The 11,167-nt window shown below is 38.5% G+C and overlaps 1 protein-coding gene across 1 annotated transcript in view; it reads right to left on the bottom strand.

Moving 5' to 3' along the window:
• Positions 1-9,798: 9,798 nt before the first annotated feature.
• The window catches only part of LOC137631890 (multiple inositol polyphosphate phosphatase 1-like), a 126,090-nt gene continuing 124,721 nt past the window's right edge, over positions 9,799-11,167 (bottom strand). Inside the window, exon 9 of the mRNA XM_068363895.1 lies at positions 9,799-10,930. Coding sequence (XP_068219996.1) covers positions 10,762-10,930 — 169 coding nt within the window. The 3' untranslated portion in view covers positions 9,799-10,761. The remainder of the gene's footprint in view (positions 10,931-11,167) is intronic.

Raw genomic sequence — 11,167 nt, 5'->3', positions numbered from 1 at the left:
CACTTCCCTTTTCGGGGCTAATGTGCTGTGTGGTCTCCAAGGACTAATACCAGAGCAGTAACATAAATACATTAGACTCATGTACCATAAAGGACAAACATCTACAACCAAGCAAATATCCTATTCATGTGTAAATGGGTAAGAAGATAAACTAACAAGTAAGACAGTCACCTCACAAGGGCAAAACCCCTGGAAAAGAAGCTAGATGCCTGTCATGGTGTTTCTGCTATGGGACCTGGTTGATGGGTCCCTCCTCTATCAAATTTCCCCTTGTAAGTGCCACGAATGAGCCAAGTACTGCCCACACATTGTACCGCTTGGATTTATTTTGTGCTCGGCTCAACCTGTAAAAATGTGGAAATTTTCTCATTGTGGGTTTTAGGGATGGAAAAAGGATCATTGATTTTAATGAAGGGTCATTCAAATATGGATAGCTTCTGTAAAAATGAACTTGTTGGTTTTGATATTTTCAAACACACTATCTTCTAAGGCCATGGATATCTGCCAATATAATTGCAGAGTAGACACCAGAAAGAGGTTACCATCCCCAGGTTGTAAAGTGGTATAAAAAAGGATCTCGCCTCTGAAAAGGCTTTTTATTTTTGGCCAAAAACATGAGGCCTGGAGTCAGAATTAGGAGACAGTCAGGAGTGATAGTGATAAACTCCTTTTTCTGCATAATGCGGAGTCACCAATTGTTGCACCTGAACTTATGTAATTAGCAAAATAACTTTCTGGAGTAACTTCTATTCTTATGAAATGGAGGAGTGTCCAGATTTACCTAAAACCAAAGCATTTTATCAAGAGATCAGGGCCCTGAATGGGTTAGTAGTATAAGCCTGCTTGATAGGCTTTTTCAATACAGATTTGTTTGACAAAATTGTTGATGGCTTAAGCTTCCCATCTTCAAAGAGGTGGAACAGAAAGGAAGTTAAGAAGTCCAGAGGTATTTGGCACAATGACCTGTCCCTCTGGAAGACCATTCATACCTTGTCTAGAGGAGAAATACCTCTTACACCAAATGAAATACGACATGTTTTGAGCTAATAATTCCCTTCCATATATACAGGAGAGAAAATCCAAGCGCTAAGGTTTCAGGTTGGAAAAGAGGAAGAGTGAGTATTCCAACTCCCTACGCTATGATAGAGCTGAGCTGACTGAATAGGGTGTAATCTCCGTCACAGATGCCGGAGCAGTGGATACCAAGGGCTGTTTGGCAGTTGTGGAACTACCAGCACAGCTGTCTGAGATGTCAAAGCCTTCAAAATCATACTCGGAGGAAACCTAAATCGAGGTCCATCTGTTTCAGTCCAGCTTCAAGGCATCTCTTGCCACTGACTGAGAATCCACATTCGGAGCTACACATAGTGGAAGGTTTTGGTTCTCTTTCATCACAAATACGTCCACTTGGAGATCCTGCATGATCTCTAGGATCCTTTGGATGGAGCTCTGATCAAAGGTTCACAATGTGTCTAGGGTTCTCTGTTGGACAGGGCTAGGTGTCTACTATCACACTAAGACAGAAAGGTGGATCTGGAAGAGAAACATATCCTTCGCCCAATGGAACTTCACAATGGTTAGAATCACTGCATCGAGAATTCTCAAGCCGAATTCTCCTATCCTGAAAAAACAAACTGCTGCTTGGTTTTCAATGAAAATCTTGATATAATTACTTATTAGATTGAGCCTCGTCAGTATCAAGAAAACTGCTTTCAGTTTCAACACGTTCATGTAAAATGGGCCAAATAAGGGACAATTTCCCAAACACACAGTTTTCATCTGACCTCTCCAACCTGACCTGGATGCGTCTGTCTGAAGGATCATGGATATCGGGGAGGGACCAACAGGACTGACGTGGAGAGGGACTTTGGTGATGCCAAAGGCATAATTCTATTGCAACAACTGGGTAACTGGGATTGATCGTCTCGCAATTCGTTCCAAATCGCTTTTCTCCACACCCAAATGGTCTTTTAACCTTGTTTTAAAACCTGGGTTGACTACTGAAGTAAACTGAAGAAGACCCAAGACTCTTTCCAGTTGCCATCTGAAGGAGAAGCAACTCCAAAGAAAGGACTTTACCTGTGTAAAATTCTTTGCTAGAATGCTTTTGGTAGGCTTAGGGTGGTTTTTGATATTACCCAATGAAGACCTAGCCACTGGAATATCCTTCTTGGGACTAGTCATGATTTTGTGAAAGTGAAGGAAACCTACGTCTTGAAGAACTTGCAAGATTCAATTTTTGTATCCAAGGCATAATTATTTTCTCTCTCCCCAGACTAGCCATTTGTCCAAATTATCTATGATTTCAACTCCCTACAACCAAAAGTTTGATCACTGACTTTGCCAGTTTTGTGAAAGGCATAACTTTGAACCTGTAAAGAACCCCTCCCAAGCCGAAATCATCAATGTTGGAAGTGGGGAGCAATAGGGGTGTGCCAATAAGCAACTTTTATATATATTATACAGGTTCAAGCTTATTGCTGTAGTACTGTAGTTGGCAGGTATGCATGATGGCCATTATCTTAATTGATTCCATTGGATGATATAGGTCGAGGATTATACCGAATAGTTTGCCCACAGAATTTTAGGAACTTCTACTTTCCTATGGCTACTTTTTTCAACAGTTTGCAGACAAAGGAGTCAAGTTTTTAGGTTTTGGTCCGATAGGATTGGTGATAGGGAGGTGTTTTAGAGAACCATGACCAACTCATTCTTTTTGAGACTATACTCAGTCCCTACAGAGAAAAGTTTCAACGTTCCTGAAAATATGAGATAACCCCCTACCCCTATTTTTTTCAGACTAGCTCAATCCCTAGAAAGAAAAATTTCAACATTCCTGAAAATGATGACCCCCGACCTTGGGAAAGTTGTTGCCTAGGTCTTTTACTTCTGTGAGACTGACCAGCACCCCAGCTTCCCATGGTGAGCTCCCAGTTGTGCTTTTACCTCTCAAAAATTACATAGTATCCAGGATTTGGATTGATTGATTTATAGTTCTCTGGTATCCTGACATAGAAGGTCATTGATGCTGATATCGTTTGTTATATCTGGAACTCTATCTTAGCAGAATGATGCTGCTGCTGCTTATGTTTGTTTCATGGAAACTTGGGTGCAGACTGAAGAGGCTTGGGATGAGTTATGGTGCTGGGCTCTTTGCTGATTGCCTCTGGGACTGATGCTGACTCTTATATAAGACAAAAACTTGTATTCGGATTTTTTTTTTACTTTTGATAGGGCTGAAATTGTTTTTCCCACTTCTCTCGAAGTAGTGTTAAATATAAGTGTGTTAGCCTTAGCTTTATCCTCTAATGATTTGGAGAAAAGGGACATACATAGAGGGTCACTATATGGAACTCCACCACTTCTATATTCTCCACATCACCAACAACCACCACACGCCTTACCTCAAATTTTGCCTTGTCAAAGTTCTGTAAAGTCTGATTGATAGGCTTACACAACAACGTTGCCATGTCTGAGATAGCCATCTGGGATCAACCTGCAACATCCAATTCCATGGAGGACATGATAGGCACCAGATAAAACTAAGTCTAGTGCGTTCATTTTAGCTGTCCTAATAGAATCTTAAAGTAGAAAACCATCATCCAATTGATTGGTAATCATCTGAGCCTACAATTTCTTGGGGAGAAAGACTTCATGATCTTTAAGCTAAACCCAACCTCCGAGACTCCTTTGCTAAGCTATTAAGGGCAAACGTCTTTAGAAGAACCTCTTTGTGGGTAAGTAGGGGGCATGCCTTAAGGATGGTTTCTTAATCTGCCAATACAATTGATAGAATGTAGCAAAATCTTCAAATTCCACATCGTCCAATGGAAGACCAAAGCCCCCTGCTTCGAAACATGTTCAATTCAGGCCAAAAAGCACATCCTGTGCCATTTTGCCAAGGGTTTTTGATTCCTGTTACCTAACCCAGAATCCTTGGGTCAGAAGTTACCATCACGATTGAGTTTTCTCCTGAAAAATAGGGGAATTAAGAGCCAGGGCTTAGAACATGGGAGACAATATTTCTTTGGCATTTTATGTCAAATGGGAATCCCTTTTCTAACCTTTTATAGAAAATCCAAGGTGATAACATAGCAAATGAACCCCAAAAATACTGTTTAAATTTATGCACAAAATTAAAAGGAATCAAGGAGCAAACAGAAAGGGTAACAAGAAAAAATCATGCTCAAAATACAATTAGGCAATCAATAGTAGTTGTAATATAAGTATACTGACAAGGTCAAGATAGAAAACTTATCCACATTAATTCTTTGCAAAAAACATAGCCAGCCTGTATATGACATTAGTGACAGTCTACTCCAAGGGCTTTTGTAAATAAAAATCTAATGAGGTTACTTTTCAACACTAAACATACCCTCCATTTAGAGTAATGTTCTTTGCTTGAATAAAACTTTCCATCTGCAAATATCAAAACATGATACAGTACTGCATTACACTTATTTTTGAAGTAGGTACAGTAACTGTTTACAGTATATGTTTGGCAAATACAAAAGTTATCCTGCTATTCTATGCAGTAAATCTGCTTCCCAAATCAATTTAAAGATTCCATATTTTTTCTCCTTTACAAATCAATATAAATGTTTGGTTGTCAATGTCAGTTGTGGACATATCTATTTGTTCTCTATTTTGTCTCGTATTTAATCAAGCCTAAGATTTTCAAGGTTATGTTTCCTCTCATTTTTATTTTAATGTTAGATATATTTTGGCTTGAAGGTAATATACTAATATCTAATAAAAGGAAAAGGGCTGACGAGTAAAAATTATATCTGGAATTATAATGATGAAAGACTACTAGTGGTTTCATTTATTTGTTTTATATTTGGTATTTCTTTTTTTTAATTAGGGGTCAGTTGACGAAATACATAGCCTAAGTCACCAAAGCCGCCTATGCAAAATGTTAATACCTTTTACCATCAAATGCAATGGATCATCAAAAACCATTCAAAAGATGGTAGGTAATAGTAATAACATATAAACTTCCACCACTTTTAATCATTCAGTCATGTCTGACTTGCAACTGAAGTGCAATCCATGAAGATCCATTAGTTTTAAACCCTGAAAGACAAAATGCCTTCTTGTATTTTATCTTCACTTACTCTATGATATCCAGCTTTTAAAGCTAGTCATGAAGTCTGAATCATCTTGTAATCTTCATTCTAATTGCTTCCACCACCTGGTTTCCATTTCCAATCTTTCCTCGCTACATTGGTAGTCTGAATGTTAGTAGTTTTGTGCCATTTTTATTTCTAGTTTTCTTTCATACTCTCACTTTACACAAAATTCCCCACTTATTTTGTCTTGTAAGTAGGGTACTTTTCCTCTTGTTTTGTCTACCACTAAAAACTGTACCAATTACAGTAAAGTACATCTATCAGACTCTTATATAGCTATTATCACAAAGTACTTCTCAGTTTTAAGATCTTTAGGAGAAAAAATGCACAAAAGTAAAGGTTATTCTGAGCATATCTATCAAAATAAAAGAAAAAAGTTAATTTTGTTCATGTCTAAAAATACACCACTCAAGTAATTTAACTAGACTCAAAATATCAGCCAAGTAATGCCAAATTAATATTCTTACAATTATGGTAATACAGCTAAATATAGTACAGTGCACCCTCGCTACTTCGCGGTTCGACAATCGCGGATTCACCACTTCGCGGGGTTTTTCCATAACCCATATATATATACATATCGCGGATTTTCCGGAAAATTCGAAAATACCGCGAAATCTGAAGACAACCAAATACGATATTTTGTTACCTGTAATTCCATTAATACTGTAATTAGTAATATCTGCTCTTACTGATTGTTCATTGCATTACATATGATATATAATTCAGCACAGAAAGAAATAAAACACGAAAAGAGAATGTGATCATACGATAATGTACTGTATACAGTACGTAGTAAAATTAAATCGAACATGAAACGCAAATCAGATGCAGTCATACAATACGTATTAGAATGGTGTACAGTAAGGCTGCTGTTGACTACTACTGTACGTACAGTACTACAAATGTAATGGATGTGCTTCTTTTCCATGAATCTTTTGTATGTATACGTACGTAGTACTGCATCCAATAATATTCTTTGTTGCAAAAATCACATTTCGAATAAGCGTACGAGAGAGAGAGATAGAGAGAGAGAGAGAGACACACACATCCTACAACAAAAGCGTAAAATAGCGTACGTAAAGCTGTATTATTATTATTGTTATTATTATTATTATTGTTGTTGTTGTTAATAAAATTATTATTGTTATTATTATTATCATTATTATTATTATTACAGTACTGTACTGTATTATTATCATTATTTATTATTATTACGGTATTACTTAATCTACGTACGTTCGGTATGCGCGGGGCATCTTCTATGAGTTGGTAACCTACGCATCATAGTACTACTGTAAGACGGGTTGTGATTGGTTCAAGCGCTGATAGATGACGAATCAGAACTCAAGTTTTGTTATCTAGCCTGTGATTGGTGTTTTGCCATCATCTCCTACCCGCAGCATCTAGGTTCTCGCGGGGCTGGATCGTCCACTCTCTGTTACCGCGTATCGCTGAGTAGACGTTCTTAAGTTTGTGAATCTGTGCTGTGTGCGACTTTTTTAAGTTGTACTTTTTGTTACTGTAAATCCTACTGTAATGGCTCCCAAGCGTTCTGCTTCTCTTAAGGCTGGTAGTGAGCCTAAACGCCACCGAAGGATGATGACGATACCTGAGAAGGTTACGCTTCTCGACATGTTAAAAGATGGTAGAAGTTACGTGGCCGCTGGCCGCCATTTTGGCATCAACGAATCTACTGTTCGCTATATCAAGAAGGACGAGGCGAACATTAGAAAGACGGCTGCAATCACCTTTAGCAGATCAGCGAAGCGAGTCGTTACAACGCGTAATAAAACGATCGTACGCATGGAAGGTGCTTTAGCTGTGTGGATTGCCGACTGCCGGAAGAAGAACATAGCGTTGGATACGAACACCATCCAAACAAAGGCTTTGAGCTTATATGAGAATTTTGCTGCAAAGGAACCTAAAGACGACGACGGCAACCATGCTGAAGATGATGATGATGCAGATGATCCTCAACCAGGGACATCCACTGATTCCCAGCCTCAGAAACGTTTTTCCGCCAGCAAAGGATGGTTCGCGAAGTTTCAGAAACGCTTCGCCCTGAAAAGCGTTTCCCTGCATGGGGAGTCTGCTTCCGCTGACACTGCCGCTGCTGAAACTTACGTGAACCAGACGTTCAAGAATATTATCGCCGAAGGTGGATACAAGCCGGAACAAGTCTTTAATATGGATGAGACCGGCTTGTTTTGGAAGAGAATGCCGTCGCGAACTTTCCTGTTCAAAGAGGAAGCCAAAGCCTCTGGCTTTAAAGCATTCAAGGATCGCGTTACCCTCGTGATGTGTGGCAATGCTGCTGGATTTTTGCTAAAGCCGGGGCTTATTTATAAGTCGAAAAATCCTCGCGCTTTGAAAAATAAAAATAAGAATCTCCTTCCCGTGTACTGGATGCATAATCAAAAAGCATGGATTACGAAGATGCTGACCTCCAACTGGTTCCATCAGTGTTTTATCCCGCAAGTCAGCAAATATCTCTTAGAGAAGGGCTTGCCATTCAAGATCCTTCTCCTTATGGATAACGCTGGTGGACACGCAACTGACCTGTCGCATGAGGGCATTCAGGTTGAGTTCCTGCCACCCAACACCACGTCATTAATTCAACCGATGGACCAGGGGGTTATCAGGGCGTTCAAGGCCCTCTACACGAAGAACACCTTGGCGGACCTTGTTGCGTGTGTGGATGCTGCCCAAGATGAAGAGGATGAAGATTTTAACTTGAAGGCGTACTGGCGGCAGTACACCATAGCCACGTGCCTGCAGAATATTGAGAAGGCACTTCAAGAGATGAAACCTGCAACCGTGAATGCGAGCTGGAAGAAGTTGTGGCCCGATATTGTTTACGACGACAAGGGATTTACTCCGTCGGAAATCCAACACTCTGCAATACGCAAATCTGTGCAGTTGGCTGCCATAATTGGAGGTGACGGGTTTGGCGACATGACGACTGAAGACGTCGACGAGTTGTTGGACTGCCATTCCCAGCCCCTAACTGACGCAGACCTCGAAGACCTGACGAAATCGGCAAGCGAAGAAGAGAGTGAAACCCAGGAAGAGACCCAAGAAAATGTCGAAGAAACGGGCTTAACATTAGAACGGCTTGCCAAGGCCTGCAACCATGCGAAGGAGTTGAAAGAAATGTTGCAAGAGTGGGACGAGGATATGGTTCGCTCGATGCAATTCTGCAACAAGATCGATGAAGACATGACTCCCTACAAAATGCTTGGATCGAAAAAAGAAGCAGCGGCAACAACTTCCGATCACAATGTTCTTCCAGCCTCGCAAAAAAGAGCCAGTTCCTCCTGCTAGTACGCCTTCGGAAGAAATTGAAGAAGTTTCCCAGGAAGAAGTTGAAGAGGTGTCCCAGGAAAAGACACCTCCGTCTGAAGAGACGTAAAATACTACCTGGCTGCACAGTAGAACACATCATCAGCTTCATCATCATCATTTCTACTGTGCAGCAAATTCATCGCCATCATCATTCAAGTTTTTCTTCAACTTCTTTCGTGGTGAGTACAGTAACAATCTTTATTTTTTACTTTAATATTCTTACTGTACATTCTAAAACTGTATTTGTGCCTGTTTTATAGTTTAGTACTGTACGTACTGTATGCATTAAGTTAAAGGGAAGGTTTTAAAAGTCTACATGTTGTACACCTATCATATTTTTTTTTGTTTAAAATTTACATTTACGTACGTAAAACAATATCTCTCTCTCTCTCTCTCTCTCTCTCTCTCTCTCTCTCTCTCTCTCTCTCTCTCTCTCTCTCTCTCTCTCTCTCTCTCTCTCTCTCTCTCTCTCTCTCTCTCTCTCTCTCTCTCTCTCTCTCTCTCTCTCTCTCTCTCTCTCTCTCTCTCTCTCTCTCTCTCTCTCTCTCTCTCTCTCTCTCTCTCTCTCTCTCTCTCTCTCTCTCTCTCTCTCTCTCTCTCTCTCTCTCTCTCTCTCTCTCTCTCTCTCTCTCTCTCTCTCTGTACAATACTGTATGTGCTGTACAGTACTGTATGATTTTATATAGATACGGTAAATTATATTTGTAAGGTAACATATTTTGTAAATGCTTTTACTGTAAATACTGTATGTACTGTATCATTATTTATCACTATCATCATGCGCGTTAAATGCCTTGTTTGTTACTGAGCGTGGTTGTTTACTGAGCGTACAGTACTTTAAGACGCCGTCGTTTCAGGCGGCGTCATAAAGAAAAACATTTCATTTGGAAGTCCTAAGAAAAATACGTAAACTAAAACATTGGTAATAAAAAAATCAACATACAGTACTGTATAATCAATATAATCGATGCAAAAACTAACCTATACATATATGTGTACACTAAATGAGTTTGTTTCTTCATTATGATCAGAGATGAACGTAAACAAAACATTGGTTGCCATTTTTTATCGTGCTTTTTAGGTGTTTAGGAAACGCATGATATAAAATCGCCTTTAATATTTGTGCCTGTTTTAGTTTAGGGTGCTGTAGTACATGCATTAAGTGTCTGTACATTAAAGGGTGGTTTGTTAACAGTACTACGTACAAGGGAAGGTTTTAAAAGTCCGAATATACATGTTAAATAAATAGGTAAATATGATGTCACTACTTCGCGGATTTTCACCTATCGCGCCCGCGTCTGGAACCTATCTACCGCGATAAACGAGGGTTCACTGTATTCATTGTAAATAATACATTGTTTTGGTACATTACTTTTATACATCTATAGCAAAATACTTTTGGTTTAGTAAGTCATCGCAAAGTAAACCATCATATGGTTTGAGTATAATAATTTTAAAGAGCCTGCGTGAAACACTGTGATTGTTTAGTCACTTATGAAAAATACTTGAAGCGCATCACATAAATGACAGTATCTGGCAACAAAAATATACACCATACAGAGTAAAACATTTGTAATAACACGAAGGAATCAAACTGCCAACAACAAAAAACATTAGGCAATCAATTTTTCATACCAACTCTAAGGTGAAATATTATTACATTTTATTAAATAAAAATTCTTGTTTATAAATCAACAAAGCACCAAGCAGACCTAACAGAAGTTCAGTTTTATATCCACTATTTTATAGCATATATACTTTTAAATTTTTTGGCATTTCCTGTTCACAGGACAAAATACATAAATTATAAACACTTAACAGAAATACACACCAGAACATTTTATTCGACTGGAACTTATGACTAGATGTATTTATGTAGTCAACAAAACAGATTAAAGGTAAAAATTATCAAAGATATACATATTCAAGCAACTGTCACCATATTTCTTTAGCAAAACTGCACAAAGGTAAAATTTCTGTTAAATCCTACATCTACAAAATCTGATTACCTGACAAAAAGCTGTTACCTATTTTTTCATTTTTATAATTATTTTAAATTATTATTAGTATTATTAGTGAAATTATTATTGTTATTAAATAATGTTTACACTTTCATTTTGGAATGTTGTTAAAGTATATTCAAAATAATCAAGTCAATCCAGTCATTGGCTACCACTTGTTTACCCTCCATAACTTATCAATGGGAAAACTTACGACTTCTTGACACATTGGTAAGAAAATGCACTTCAATACTTAGTACTATTAATAATCTCCAGATGCATTACAACTCATCATGAATCATGCATAATTTACTGAGATCACAGGTTTTAAAATTATTTTCAAACCAAGGTTGCAGCTCTTCCCATCGGCATGACACGCCTTCACACTTTCCTGGAATTGGTATTGGTTGGCCTTGGAAGAAAGTTCCAACTTTGTGGTCCGACCCACAACTGTACAGAAGAGAAAGCAATACAAATTTACTTTTTGAAAAGCACTATTAGAATGTACATAACTATTGTAAGAGCTTACTACTAAATACTGTATTAAGAATATAATCTGATTTAATTCATAATATTCCCCAGTCAATTAGAGAGAGTCTACTTCCTTTTTGGAGGAGGTTTTAACACAGCTCTTCTAGTTGGGCAAGAAGCATAGTTAACTGGAGGTTTTCAACTGTTGCTTATGTA

Source organism: Palaemon carinicauda, chromosome 40 (assembly GCF_036898095.1).
Source record: "Palaemon carinicauda isolate YSFRI2023 chromosome 40, ASM3689809v2, whole genome shotgun sequence".
Classification (NCBI taxonomy): domain Eukaryota; kingdom Metazoa; phylum Arthropoda; class Malacostraca; order Decapoda; family Palaemonidae; genus Palaemon; species Palaemon carinicauda.
This window is presented reverse-complemented; position numbering and strand designations above follow the sequence as displayed.